This window comes from Barbatula barbatula, assembly GCF_947034865.1.
Source record: "Barbatula barbatula genome assembly, chromosome: 8".
Classification (NCBI taxonomy): Eukaryota; Metazoa; Chordata; class Actinopteri; order Cypriniformes; family Nemacheilidae; genus Barbatula; species Barbatula barbatula.
This window is the reverse complement of record NC_136771.1, coordinates 4,163,075-4,178,313: the sequence shown is the minus strand read 5'-3', so window position 1 is coordinate 4,178,313 and position 15,239 is coordinate 4,163,075. Positions and strand designations below refer to the sequence as shown.

General features: G+C 37.7%; 2 protein-coding genes across 2 annotated transcripts; one reads left to right on the top strand and one right to left on the bottom strand.

The window, feature by feature from the left end:
• The first annotated feature begins 606 nt into the window (after positions 1-606).
• On the top strand, positions 607-2,103 carry LOC306898174 (uncharacterized protein). The gene is made up of 5 exons (XM_079463452.1): positions 607-821; positions 961-1,278; positions 1,371-1,431; positions 1,699-1,746; positions 1,913-2,103. The coding sequence occupies exons 1-5, from the start codon at positions 644-646 to the stop codon at positions 1,977-1,979; spliced, it is 672 nt and encodes a 223-aa protein (XP_079319578.1). The 5' UTR covers positions 607-643; the 3' UTR covers positions 1,980-2,103.
• A 398-nt stretch (positions 2,104-2,501) lies between these two features.
• smim28 (small integral membrane protein 28) lies at positions 2,502-7,722 on the bottom strand. The gene is made up of 2 exons (XM_079461493.1): positions 7,461-7,722; positions 2,502-6,347 (listed from the first exon to the last, which is right to left on the bottom strand). Exons 1-2 carry the CDS (start codon positions 7,560-7,562, stop codon positions 5,925-5,927), a joined length of 525 nt encoding a protein of 174 aa, XP_079317619.1. The 5' UTR covers positions 7,563-7,722; the 3' UTR covers positions 2,502-5,924.
• Between the last annotated feature and the right edge of the window lie 7,517 nt (positions 7,723-15,239).

The window sequence follows — 15,239 nt, the reverse complement described above, 5'->3', positions numbered from 1 at the left end:
TTTCTGTTTATCTGTTTAAAATATACACAGACTTGCTGCCATTGGCTCACGGTAACGCTGATGGTTAACTTCATGAGTTCTGTGGTTTTCTGGTTTGTAATGGGGATGTTGTGATGGTGATAAGACCTGTGTGCATTTGAACGTCTAAATAAATCCCCAATTTTGTCTCCAACACAGTGCCTAGACTGAGAGCTTTATGTTTTTTTTGTTTTGTTTTCGTATTTCATACGTGACATACTCAGTTGCCCTCTTAGCATTGTCTCGTGTACCCACCGTATCGTCTGATCTCGTTCACATCTTTACACTTGAAGTCTTAAAGGTGTCGAGTAACTTTTCAAAGTCAACTGATCCTCCAGGAGACAATGGCATTAGATGTGCTTTCACGGTCTGTTCTGAGTGATGCTCGAAACCTCAGAGTCATTGTATCTATTTATAGAACTTCATAAACAATGGTGTGTGACCTAGTTCGACAAAAACCCAATCATACAATCGCTCACACAAAAGCTTTATCCACAGTCTACTCGTACATTTGTAATGTAACCGTTGGCTCTCTGGGGAACAGATGGGTCTATATGTACACAGACACCGGCACATCCCTCTATCTGCAAAGCATCGACACAGAGAAACGCATACAGCAGAGATCATGAGAATCGGTTCAGAAGTGAAGATGCTGGCAGTTGTGGGGGTTTTATTCTTCGTGGCGGCTGTGAGCGACAGTTTGGTTCTGAATAAATGTCAACTTAAGCAACAACTTGAGGCTGTTGCCTTTACTTTACCCAAGGGAGTGCTGAACGAAACCAAGGAAGACCTCCTGGCAAAAAGTGAGTCTGTATCTCCAGTATGCACTAAACCGTTTAGATTAATATCAAGAGACTTGTTTTCAGACATGCAATGATAAATGGTGCACTTTGTGGGATTTAATCCAAGGCAAACATCTTTAAAATGAAACTTTCTTTACAGTTGTGTGTCATGTCCAGCTGACCTCCGGCTTCAATACCAGCTCCGTTAAGCAGATCACAAATCCAAACAATTGCACTTCGGATGACAGTGAACAGGGGAATCGCAGGGTCAGGTCGGCTAGTAGAGGTAAAGGTAAACGTACTACCCCCAGCAAGGTCAAATCATCATCTTCTGAAGAAAATTCAGACAGCGGTGAGAAGCATGAGACCGGTTGCATGAAACTATGGACCCTGTACGGCCTGTTTCAGCTCAGTGACAGCGTGTCGTGCAACTCGATTCGCGGTCACTCCCTGAACCTTTGCGGCCTGAGCTGCAGCAGTGAGTTTAACACACAAACACACTTCACTGGCCGCTGTTATTAATATGTATCAATGCGTTTCAATTGAATGTTATTTAATCTGTTTTTCAAGAGTTTATTGATGATGACATCAGGGATGACTGGGCCTGCACTCAGCTCCTAATAAATAAAATGTGAGTATATATTAGACACAATTCAACCAAGTTATGAAAATAAATGTCCTACATAGGTTTAACCATTTTTTTGTGTTATGGAGTATTTTGTGTTTAAATAGACAAAAGGGACCACTCACGGTTGTCCTTAACAATACAGAAATGTGTTCAGATTAGGACAGATTGTGTTGTTTTTGTCATTTCCATAATTTTCAATGGTGATTCATTACTGTGTAATACACTTCTTGGTGTAAGTTGTTTCCTCATGTTTTTTTCTCATATTAACAGAACGGCAGTCTCCACAGATCGCAAAGTTGTTGTCCTCATTAACAAAATGTAAGTTATGATACATTGTACAGACAAAAAGCTGTATACAGTATATTGATGCGTAAACATATTTGTCTTCATAGCAGCTAGTGTGAACCATAACATCATTGCCAGACCTAAAATATATTTCTTAAAAAGTTAACAGGTTTTAACATGTGTTACTTTGATTTGATAGGATTTCGCTTATCTACCAGGCAGAATGTGTCAACGTGGTGGCGTCTTCATATTTCTTTGACTGTTAGAATGAATCAGTCATCCTTTCCTTTTACATTTACAGTGACTTATATTGTTGTAATATTGTAAAGTGTATTCCAATACATCTCCAGACCCACACTAAATACGTAGATCATTAAAATCTTTGAATGCAGTGCTTTGCACAGGAATGTTATTGAAGCATGTGTCCTTACTAATGTTGCAGGTTTGTCATTGCATACTGTTTGGCATGCTAGTCTCAGAAAAAACTAGACAGTATGTATAAACACTGTAAGCAGCATGTATAATCAATGTCATGCGCTAGGGGGCGTCAAAATGCACACAGACTAACCTGGTGAAAGTAATAGTCTTATTATAATATGCTTGTAAACATACAACATAGCTACATGAGTTACAGTATTTTGTAAAGGCTTTAATGACAAACGTGCTTTATTCTTATATATTTTTACATTTAATTTATGATATAGGCCCATATTTTACAGGTTTTCTCGTGGGCATCTGTTTGAGAAAAAGTTTACCGACACCTATTGGTGTTTTATTTCGTTTTTATTAGAAATGTTTTAAAGGTTTGCATGATTGGTAACAATAAGTTTTTTTTAATATTGTTGGTTATTACGTAATCTCTGATACGTGGGATTTCATGAAGAATGTCAAACTTCTATTGCAAAGACAAAGGTTTTAAAAGTAAAAGGTTTTTACTTTGCGTCGGGTGGTTCTTGGCCTCCACGGCGTGCATTAAAACCCTTTAATGCACAGCTACTTTTGGATTATCCTGCTTATACCATGGCAATTTGCCAAATTAAATTTTTTATTGATGTTTACACTGTAATTTTAGATCAAATAGGTGAAAATTAAAGTTATTTGAAATGTAGTCAAACTGACAGATTCAAGTAAAGGGTTTTAATGCACATCTTCCAGCCAAATTAGAATGGAGTAATCAAACCAACCATGGTATTTTACATTATATATGACACCTAATTCTAAAGTAGACAATATAAAAGTCTAAGATAGATGTTTATTTTCCAGGTATGATTATTATTTACAATTCGCTATCAAAATTGCTGTTTACTGACACAGATCGAAAAAAATAAGTTTAAAGTGATACTTCACCCTAAAATGAAAATTCTGTCATCGTTTTGATATTGTTCTAATTGAAAAATGTTCTAATGAACACAAAAAAACACATTTTGTGGAATGTATACCTTTTCACACACTGCCAGTGATTTTCTGGAATCTGTGCATGCGTTCACACACATCCAGTGAAGATCCCGTAAAGACATGTGACGAAATATACTGCAATTTAATGTCATGTACATTTTTGTTTTTGTCGTGAAAATAGGGTTTATTACGTTGAAAGGCAAATTCTGGCGGTGATTTTAGGTGGCTAAATAGCGCAAATTGTTATTACTGTCTTCTTTTATTTAGTGCCAAATAATCTCTCTTTTTTTGGTTATTATTCTGTAGCATATATTGTTGCCTTTTGCAAAGTGTCAATTTTAAAACAATTTTTTTTTATTATATTCTTTATTGGTAAATGCAGAACAACGAAGAGGCACAAGGTGTCAGAATCTGTCACAACCAGAATCTGGTTGACAGATGGATGAAGAACCCAATTTTAGGCAGCGGAAGGTGGTGGAAAAACAAAGACTATTTATAAAAACCCACGACGGGAAAAACACTAACAAGACTAAAATACAAGACATCCCACGACAACAAGGGCACTAAAAAAGACCCTGATGGCATTGGCCTTTTCATGATGATTATTTAAACACGTTTTTCATCCAGGTAGGCAAGCTCGCGGGGGCCCCCTACTGATTTACACAATGATTAAACGGTGCTGCCTCTCAGAACTGTCCCGATCTATGTTTCCCAAACTGCACAAAAGCACCGCGTTTATTGTGTTTCGTCATCATCTGCTTGTGCAAGTATCATGAACATTTCTTCTCTTTCTTTTCTTACTGATAGTTAATTAGGAAAGTGACGGCTGACTAGTTGGACGGAAACGGTGCTTCCGCACGGCACGAGCACGCAGCCTGTTTTAAAGTTTGGTAAGCGATCAGGTTTTGTCGAAGCGCTGTGCTTTCTGTGTTCATAGTTTTGATCAAAGTAATTTCAAGCGTTTAGGAGCAGACAACGCTTTTCTCGCATGCATCTGACCTAATGTTGCTGATTTGGACTCTTGCATGCATCCAGCTAAAGACAAATATTAGCCAACTTTTTTTGTTTTTGATTCACTAACAAACAAAAACTACTCGCTTATTTGTTATACAAAGTATTTACGATTTATTATAGATGTGTGTGGTATTACTACTTTTACGGCTTTAGTTCTGCCTTTTGTTCACACGGGGTACTTCCGGGACTGATCCCGTTAATGTTACTAGGTCCCGTTTCCGGAATCACTTTTGGGATCAATCCGGGATGCATTTGCGTTCACACGCCATTTTTTGGGATCTGTGGGCTGTTTGAATTGGGTTTAGGACAGTGTTAGATTTATTTTTCCCATAGATTAATAAGTCCACATAAATGAATGACTAAGTGTAGCCTATATGGGGTTTTCTTGCTCACAGCTGGTTAAATGTGGAGGAAGGGAATTTATTATAAACTAGAAACATTCTTTGTCTGACAGGCTGTTTTCTATACCTTATTTGGTTATAGCAGGTGTCTTCGTGTCAGTGGCGCCCCCAGAAAATATTAATAGGGGTGGCCACAGCTAAATCTTGGGGTGGCACCAAAAACAAACATTAAATTCAGTGTAATGTGTGTCATACTTATTTACGGTTGTTTCGGGTTAATGTGACAATATGAATTTAAAGCAGCAGTCCGTAACCTTTTTTGGTAAAACATTTTCCGAAATCAATTTGTCGCGTGTGAAGATGCAGCCGGTGGCAGATCGTTTGTAGGCTCTTCTTGCAGCAGCTGTATGGCATACATACCCGTTAAAGTTTGTCGTCTCTCCAAAAAGTGAAGAATAGATGCTCTCCTGAGTCTTGTGATCGAATCAGTCAGTCCTGCTTCTTGCACTGACTGAGCAGTCAAAGACCGACGCAACAGGAGAGGAGGAGGGGCAGTGAAACAGCTACTCTGGTGGCGCCAATCAATCTACTATTTTTTTTAGTGTGGCTGCAGCGGGTGTTGGGTTTTATTTCACTTCACGAACTATTGAGAATTTACATTATGTATTCAAATTAATAGTACCCACTGCACAATCTCACTAGGGGTGGCCATGGGGTGACCAGAGTTTATACAGTGGTGGCCGTGGTCACCCCTTGGGGACCCCCCTGCTTAGTGTGCACTATATAAAGATGTTTCTTCCATATAGTTTCTATACCTTATTTGGTTATAACAGTTGTCTTACTGTGCATTATATAAAGACGTGTCTTCCCTGAAATAAATGAGTTCAAATGCTTAATGCCTCTCTGTGTCTTGTTTTTGTGCTCCCAGATCTGCAGAAGAATTCTCTTACAACATCCAACCTATTTATGATTTGAGATTTTAATGGTGATCCAAAACACAGAAAGTGTTCGAAAGGAACCTGAAATTTTACAGACAGCGTACAGTTCTGGGGCCCTTTTGAATGCCATTGAATTTTGTCCTACTATGGTAGTCATTGGGGTAAAATCTGTCTGGTCATAAGCATTCTACAAAATATCTTTCTCTGTGTTCATCAGAACAACAAATCTATACGGATTTGGTAAATGATGACAGAATTATTGGGTAAAGTATCACTTTACGTATAGTTAGGTGTAAATATCCTAATTCAGGAAAGATTTAAAATCATCACATAAACACTAAAAACAAGCATTTATACAGTTTAGAAAACCAAGCCCCTGTTACAACTTGCCCCGCTCCGCTCCATATGGAAATACATGAATGAAGTCTCCTCATGCGCATTACATTCCTCTCTGCGTAATGCTGGGATCCCTCTCCTTGTGGCAATGATAAAAATAACTTTTAAAATTATCTGTACTCTTCCGTCAGATGTATTTTCCGCTCGACTTGATCTCAGGACACAGTTTGGCTTCAATGTCTTCAGACCTTATGGACTCCACGTCTTTGCCGCTAGTAAGGCTAGCAGCGCGGGTGATCTTTGTCAGGGTTTCCTCGTAGGGTGGCGGGAGGTAAACCATGAGGAAGACCCCGTCCGACACGTCTGAGCTGGTGCTGTTTAATCGTTCCGCGTTACCCGTGAGGGACGAGAGGATCTCGGCGTTGCGCTCCGGGTCCTGCAGGTCCAGAGCGATGATGTTGGTGAGTCCGAGCTTGCTCCCCTTGAATCTCCAGTAAAAAAAGACAAACGCAACTCCGCAAATGATGAAGGTGGCCAGCAGGAGAACGACGTACAGTATAATCTCCGTTTTCACATCGTTTTCTGTCGAAAGCTCGTTCCAGTGGTAACCCTATGGACGCAAAATAAATGTATGGCCACTTGAGCATTTTAACATAGAATAAACACATTTATATATCATACAAAACAATTGAAGGATATAACATGTAGCAAGAACTTTTCAATTTCCATAGAATCATACCCAACCCCAGACCCTTTAAAAGTATGTCTTGCAGAGTCATAGCTAAATCCAGCAGGTCTAAACCCAGCTGCCTTTTGAAATATTGTCCCAGTAAACAAGCATGTAACTGGGGCGCATTTCCAAATCCGCTGCGTCTCCCACCCTTTTACAAACCCTAATCACATAATGCTGCTTTTTAGCTAGATTAGATATTTTCATCCTTTAAACTCCCTTATTTATGCCAAACCTATGCCACCTCAAATAACCCCTGATCAGAGATCAAAACTGTAGCTTTAAAACATCATGAAATTAAAAGCGTAACTCAGATTTCCCAAAGTCCAATTTAGATTGTAATAGTTCGTCTGGTTCTAAGATCTTAAACAGCCTTAACTACTTTTTCTGTAAGTATTTAGAAATGTTTTATCTCTTAAAGAGTCGCAACAAGATTTTTTTAACATGTCAGCACCACGGACAGCGTTACAACTGTCTGCCTTCACCAAGTGTTGAAAATCTAATTTAAAGGAGGAGTAACATGCTATTACATCCTTTGTGCCTTCTTTATACTGTTAAACATGCTGGGTCCTCAAGCTTAACATGGTCAACTTGTTAAAATACGAGTTGGACGCATGACATAGTATTTCTGTGCTCGATACTGTTCGTCAGCACTACAACCTGTTTCAGAAAGTTTTTTATAGGTCTGGATCCCTGTTTCGAAACAAGGATCCTATGGTTTTATTGGCCATTCTCATGGAAAAGCACGCCCATGAACAAACCAGAGAGCTAGCAGAAGAGCACGCACATCAGTGTGTTTACTTCCTGGAGAATCCGCGGTGAGCACTGCGCCCAATAGTGTATTGTAGTTGTTTTAGCTAATAATCCATCCTTGAAATGAACATTTAATTGGAAAGGCTTTCCTAAATGAGCCAACTACCTTGAATAATAAAAAAATTTTAATGAAAAAATATAAAGAGCACCATTCCTCAAAATACGTCCCCTATCACTAACCTGCAGATGCTCCACAATAGGTGGTGTGGGGGACCCAGACACCCAGTCATCTCTTCCAGCTGGTCCAAACTTTATCCAACTGCTGTCCAACAATCTTCGCATTCTGCCTTTAACAAAACCGGGCCGGGAACAAAAGACCTTTTGGGGGAAACGAATGAAGAGCTCAGTGGATGCAACCAGCTGCGCAGCTGCTGTTTAATGGGTGCAACGATAGCACAGCTGCATATTTCTCCCTGTAGCCAAATCGTGTGTGCTGTGTGTGTGGGAGACAGGGTTTGCATGCGTTAAATACTGTCTCACATGCTCGCACATGCAGATCTTTGGAAAATCAGGCCAGCGGTCAACCAATGGCGCAGAGCACGGGGCTACCCGAAAGGCAATCATTCAGGGATTTGCGATGCGCACAGCTGGCCTATATAAACAGATAAGGATGGAGCTGCTCTGAGCTGTCAATCAAATGAGTTTAAGCCCTACTGTTGGTTCTGATAGTGGAAGAAATGGGCGGGTCGCGTGGAGACAGGTAGAGCGTGCAGGATGAAACAGCTCCTGTCAGCAGAATATCATGGGAATTTGCGTGTGTGTTTACAGGTTTAGCTTTTTTTTAAGTGCCAAATGTCCTCACTAACAAATGACTGACATACGATTCATGACAACCAAGTTGCGAGGTCAGAACTTGTACTGGTCATAACTAAATTAAAACTGGCACGTAAAAAAACTAGGTTATGGGATAAAAATATAATTTCCATGCTAATCGATGTCTAATGAGAAAGAACAGGTTTTTTGAAAAAGCTTAAACTTTTGTTGTTGGGCAATGTGGAACACGCTGTAAAGTGATTGCCAGGGTGTTTGAGCCAAGCGACTATTAATCAGTGATAAAAATCACTCAAATCCAAAGCATCACTATCATAGTCTTATTAAGACTAAACCTTTTTACTGTTTTTCTATTGATCACTAGTGTCAGGGCTTTTGAATTATTAACTGATTTGTGTTAGCTTTCGGTTTCGGAGCTGTCCATTTTAGGTTTTATAGGTTTTGAAATTCAGCCAGTAAACATGAAAAGTCGCAAAGTGTAAACGTGCTGTTGTTCTCCTTTGTAAATACACTGTAAAAAGCGCACAAGGCATGTCTTTACTCTAAAGCGGTTTTTGACCTTGATCTGACTTAAAACATTTGATTTTCTGTCTAGCCATCATTGTAACGTAAAAAGTTTGGTTGATTCAAATTAAAAGTAAGACTTGTTAGTGTAACGTAAATACATGTCTTTGAAACAACTTAAAAATATTACGTTCCCATTATCACGTGGTGTCTAACGTAACCCGTAGTCGAGCGTGAGGACGTTCATCTCTCCGCCATCTTCTTACACCGCATGGATGAACACGGCTTGGAAAAACGACAATATCTAAAATCGGTAAGTAATTCTAAAGATACGTTTGGGTTTATTATTGAAATCATATTCATATAATTACATAAACTACTGTGATATACTGTTGTTTTACGTACGGTTAGTATTACGATGGAAGGGTCTAACTCGGCTACCAAGTTTACAAGTTCCCCTCATCACTATGAAGTTAAACTGAGTGGAAATAAAATAATTATTATACAAGCAAATAGGTTAGATGGGTTGATATTGAAAAGTAGTATAACTGCTGTTTCGTGTATGCTGGAGTGCGATACTCATAATGTGAGTTTGTCATATAGAAAATACATGCCCGCTTTAGACGCTTTGTATGGGCTTAACACTATTATGAAGATTTATTTTTATAACGATGATTATTTGCTATTTAAGAAAGTAGTTTTTACAATGTACTCGTTTAAAACTTAACGTCAGCTCAGCTAAAAATTGTGTGCACGAGACTGCGAGTGTCTTCCGAACGCTAACGTCTCTCATTTATGATTAACCCTAACCCAAGCTATGTGCGCGAAACGCATATTAACGTGAAGGCCCAAACACATGACTTCAAGTGACGGGCATCAACACATAATAACATATTGCGTCTACCAGCATACCCTGTAAAGAAGTCGCCTGTTTAGATTTTACGTTATGTGTGAGCCCAAGTTTCTTATAATTCTCTTTGTCTTTTGTAGGATGGGCTAATGTTTTTCAGGACAGGTTCTGAATAATCCAGTCACGTGAAAAAGTAAGTAATTTGCACCTTAATTATTGCTTTGTATGGTCAGTTTTGTAATGTATCGTTTTCTCTTCTATGCTCTTCCTAACCCCTCTCTTTGGCAAGTAACTCGATGTAGAAATGCAAAGACTGTGGTGTCACCAAAGCCAAGCGTCCTGAGCTTCTCAAGCATTTTAAGCTTGATCATAGGCATTTTGGACATCGTCATCCTTATCCTCATTGTTCATTTAAAACTTAGAGTTCTCTGAAGAGCCACATGTCGAGGAGGCATCCTCAACATCACCGTCAAAAAGATGCTTTGACAACTTATAAATGCATGCTTTGTGAATACAAACACACATAATCGTTTAAAGAGTATTTCCATCACATTGGGCAGCACCTGAAGAAACACCCTTGCTTGGCAGAAAAAGGATCATTCAATGGTTGCTACCGGTGGACACATAGATTTAAAATGAAGATGGGAAACCTACGCACACAGTTAAAAGGTCTTGGATGCGCTGAGTTTTAGGCAAATTCCCTGAAAACCAAAGCCTCAGATCATGCTTTTCCAGCAAAAAATGTTAAACATATATGTATTTTTACACCTAGTTTTGAAAGTAATATCAGGTTCTTTACGAAGTCCATTTTCTGTTTCTCTTTCTTGCAGATTAATGCTGAATTTTTGCGCATCAAGATTTTTGGCTTCTTTGGACCGACACAGCTCTCAACTTCTCCAGGTTATTAGGAGCAAAGGGGGAGTCCTCCATGAAAAATGAAGGATACTATTAATGTTATGGATCAGGTATTGGTGAATGCAATTAGAATTGTTAGAATTCAATAGTGTTTTCGTCTAATAAAACTGTACATCTTGTAGAGTCTGGACATAGACATCATAAGAGAGTGCCTGCTGAAGTGCCTCATCATGTACCTTGGTGAAGATGCAAGCTGACTGATTAAAGAATACCAGGTAATTCTGCAGAACATGAGTTTTTTTTAAGAATGTTGTTAACAGCACCCCATTCACTTGCATTGGTTTTGTGCCATACAATAGAAGTGAATGGGAGCTGTGCTGTTCTGTTACCAACATTGTTCAAAATTCTGCTGAAGAAATAAAGTCATACAGGCTTGAAATGAAAAGAGAGCATGTAGATAATGACAGAATTGTCATATTGAATGTCAACAACAAGTGCTAGTTTACCCAAAAGTGAAAATTATATTATTTAACCGTTCCAAACCTGTATGATTTTCTTTGTTCTGCTGAACACAAAGGAAGATTATTTTTGGAAGACTGTCAGTAACCAAGCAGATCTCATCCCCCATTTGCTCCCATAGTATAACTTTCCTCATGTGGCAGTTAATAGGGAATGAGATCTGTTTGGTTACATGCATTCTTTCAAATATAGTTCTGTGATCATCAGAAAGAAGTTTATAGATAACACCACTCATTCTTCTCCTAAAAACTCCCCTGCTTCCTCTCACTTCTGTCACTACAACCAACGTGACTTTTCAGGAGTTATATTACTGCACCGAGGTTGAAGTGCTGCGAAGTGCTCTTCCGCCATTCATTATCATGTTTAAGGCTTCATAAGTGTGTAGCAGTGTTTTGCTTCTAAACAGAATTATCGTTGCACTCGTTACCAATTCTAGTTCACCAAAAAATGTAAATGTTTTAGTCACTAAATCACCCTCCTGCTATAAACCGTTCAAATTTCATTGTTAAGCAGAACACAAATAAATATATTTTAATCGAAGCAACCGAGACGTTTTGGGTCTGCAACTTCCGGAGTAGGAAAGCTAACTACATTTTAAAAATAATTCTTCAGATGTGAAAGGAGTGTTTTTCCTTCGACAGTCCCTCAATTGCTCTGTTCTTGTATGTTTTTAGGCTGACCAGAGGGAGGAAGCGGAGAGAGAATTTGAAAAGACCACCATGGCAGTTTTTGTGGTCCGTGAAAGTGATGTTCTCAGTCGTGCACTGGACATTGTGAAAACTGTTATACTGTCAAACTCTTATACTGTCAGTGTTTGTATAAATATATAATAAACATTGACAATTTTTCACAATACAACATTTCTCTAAAGGTTTATGTGTTTACATTGTTATACAGTTTGTACATTTTTTACATTAATATTTAAAATGACATTTGTTTGAAAGTAAAGTAAAATAATTAAATGTTTTCTCTTTGTATAAACTTAAGACAAAGTATAATTTGAGATTTCATTCAATTTAAAGATTTTATTTGGTTCAAAGAAGCTTTTTGCTTTCAAAAGATTTAATTATCCATTATTAGCCAAAGTAAGAATTTTAAGTTTAGCCAAAGAAAGAATTTTAAGTTTAGCCAAAGTAAGAATTTTAAGTTTAGCCAAAGAAAGAATTTTAAGTTTAGCCAAAGTAAGAATTTTAAGTTTAGCCAAAGAAAGAATTTTAAGTTTAGCCAAAGTAAGAATTTTAAGTTTAGCCAAAGAAAGAATTTTAAGTTTATCTAAAGTAAAGTAATTAGTTGTAACAAGTTGACGCAATTTTTTTACTTTGATCCAATGAAACACTTTTTTCAGTGTACTTCAACATAATCTGACCCCACAAAAGTATTTTTTTATTAATTTAAATTTAAAACCTAGAACATATGGTTCATTCTAGGTTTGATGTCAGTTAATATTGTGTTATAATATATTTTAATGTAAAATGTTCCACTCGCACAAACACTGGGGCATTCAATTAAATGTGGGGTTCATGGTGTCCTGTTCCTCCTTGCTGTGTCTCAGTTTGTTGTGTCTGGTCATGTGATTAGAGCGTCGCTCTAATAAACCTCTTTTTCGTGATGGCTTTATCCACATCTGGATGCCGGACATCCAGCAAATAATCATTACCATCAGCGCTAAGTAAAATTCTCCTTCAAATGCGCGTCAGAGATTGAATTACAGAGGAATATCATCAAATCTCCATATCTGTGATTAAAACATGACAATTACCCAGAACAGTCCCTGCAAATCTGAAATGGTCAACCTGAGATTCCCCTAAAACCCAGATTGTCAAAAATGATCAACGTTCTCATATACAAGATAAGTGCACATACATTTGTGGTCTAAAAAAAGTGTAAATTTACTTTTTAAGTTTTATACAAAACGTTTGGCAAATTTAGCTGGCGGCACTGTAAAGACTGTATTTTACAGTTTTTTTCACATATGTTTGAAATCATGAAATTATCAGAAAAGGGCAGAAAAGCGAATCAGAGATATTTAATTCCTTTTTCTTGTTTTCTTTCCTGCAATATGTAATATCCCCAATAATAAAAAAAGGACAGAATCTGTTCAGGGATGCTGTTTTGTTCTTTTCAGATATTCTTTTTTGTATATCTTATGGTATCCTGTTATGCAACCACTTTCTCTGAAGATTTACACACAATGTCCTGAATTCTACAATCACATCTTTGTGTTTTTCCTGTAAATGCACTTAATATAGGCAAATCTGTTTTAAGCTCTTTCCATGAATCCATTTGATTCTTTGAAAAAGGCTCTTCAGTGCTGTCAAAGGGGGACAGACCCGATACCAATATATTATATTTGAATTATATATTCTTTATAAATGGTTATAATATGATTTATCATTCATTTATTTACCTATTTGTTTTCACAGATGACTCCAGCATATAGCTTTTGTAAAGATTTTTTTAAATCAGTAAAATATCGAATCATCTTAAAATGATCAGATCTCTCTCTCTCATTTATTTAAGTATCATTTCTGACTCCTAATTACAATTCTGTAGAGTTTTATTCTCGCTCTCTCTCTTTTATTTTCAATCAGGATAAACATTCTGTTTGTCTGAACATCTGTCTTAACAGCATGTGTGTGTCTACATTTATACTCATAAAAGTGTTTATGGCTACTAATCAGCACATGTTTGTGTTTGTCGAAACACATTTTAGAGATGAGGCTTTTAAGAAGGCTTTACATGTATGTTTGGGATTGAAATGTAAAAAAAGAAGCTGTGATTATACTGTCACATGTTGGTGAGAGAGGTTGGCTGCCACACAGGACAGTCCACATCCACATGGGTGTAATCTTCTGAGACATGTTTTCCAGAATGCTTTAACTTCATTTGCATAGAGCATGAGAGAGAGAGAGAGAGAGAGAGAGAGAGAGAGAGAGAGAGAGAGAGAGAGAGAGAGAGAGAGAGAGAGAGAGAGAGAGAGAGAGAGAGAGAGAGAGAGAGAGAGAGAGAGAGAGAGAGAGAGAGAGAGAGAGAGAGAGAGAGAGAGAGAGAGAGAGAGAGAGAGAGAGAGAGAGAGAGAGAGAGAGAGAGAGAGAGAGAATCACATTTGAAGATTGTCACTAATGTTCATTCAAATTAATTTATTGCAGAAAAACCAGCTATATTATGAAGTACTGTGCAATGGACCAATTTCGAAATCGGACTACAGTTATTTGTTAAAATCCTATCGGTGCATCCCTAGTTTTAAAAAAAAATTCACTTTATTTTTAAAGTGAGTAAGAAACACCTACTGGTTTGGTGCTTTACTCCTGAATCATTTCAGTAAAGAAGTGACTTAAAAATATCTGCTATTTTTTAACTTTTATTGTATCATTATGGTCCTTTAATGTTAGTATATGGGATGTTTGATGTGGCCATTTAAATGCTATAATGTTCAACAAAGAAGAAATATTTAAGACTCTATAGTAGGTCGCTAAGCAAAAAAGCACATTTGTGACATTGAAAATGTTGAGGATACCCTGCTTCCATTGAATCACACAAGAGGATCTTTGGAGCATGTTCAAATCCTGCTGGGATAACATGGATGATCAGGGTTTGCGAGTCTATTTTCCATCATGAAAGCAAACCTGTTGTTTTGTGTGGATTTGATGTATACGAATGTTGTTGTTTTTTGTATTGAGATTTATATATTTATTTGCTGTAATGTGTTTTTCTTGTGCCTAATTAGGGCTTAAATGCCTTTTTAAAGGTCATTTTATAAGCCAAAATGCTGATGTGCCTGATGAAGACCTGTCGGTCGAAACATTTACATTTACATTTATTCATTTGGCTGACGCTTTTATCCAAAGCAACTTACAAGTAGTTTTTTTGTACAGTGTCACATTACTGCAGAGCAATCAGGGGTAAGGTGTCTTGCTCAAGGGCCCTTCAGTCATGACCTACTGGCACTGAGATTCGAACCAGCAACCTTCTGATCACAAGCCCAACTCTCTAACCACCAACCACATAAAATTATTATGTGACTATAGGAATTTACATTACAACATGAATATTTTAAAAACCATGGATCAGACAGAAGGTGACTTTGAATGTAGCCTGTCAAACACATACAGACGAACACACATGTAACAAAACAAAACACACAATGAAATTAAATCTGCTAAAGAACCAAAGTGTTTCAGTCTGTTCCAGGCAGATGATGTGTTACATAAGTGACGCGTAAACTTCAAATCCAAAGAGCAAGGGTCATACTGTACGTCCGAGAGTAATCTCTCTCCCTGTCTCATCAAATCTTTCATAAATGCCAGAAGATGTTGCAGGAGAAATTCTGACACACATTGATGTTTAGTGGACATGCCCAATAAACGATGAAAAGTGGACCTGAAAGTAACTAAAATCTATCAAGAACCTGATACATCCACAACACCATCCTGTTGCACAATAAATTGTTTGTAGAGGAA

Coding starts and splice junctions, on each gene's coding strand:
- LOC306898174 (XM_079463452.1), top strand. CDS start 644: ATGAGAATCGGTTCAGAAGTGAAGATGCTGGCAGTTGTGGGGGTTTTA. Junction 1,432..1,698: donor CAGCTCCTAATAAATAAAAT/GTGAGTATATAT, acceptor TCATATTAACAG/AACGGCAGTCTCCACAGATC. Junction 1,747..1,912: donor GTTGTCCTCATTAACAAAAT/GTAAGTTATGAT, acceptor TTGATTTGATAG/GATTTCGCTTATCTACCAGG.
- smim28 (XM_079461493.1), bottom strand. CDS start 7,562: ATGCGAAGATTGTTGGACAGCAGTTGGATAAAGTTTGGACCAGCTGGA. Junction 6,348..7,460: donor CTATTGTGGAGCATCTGCAG/GTTAGTGATAGG, acceptor TTGCGTCCATAG/GGTTACCACTGGAACGAGCT.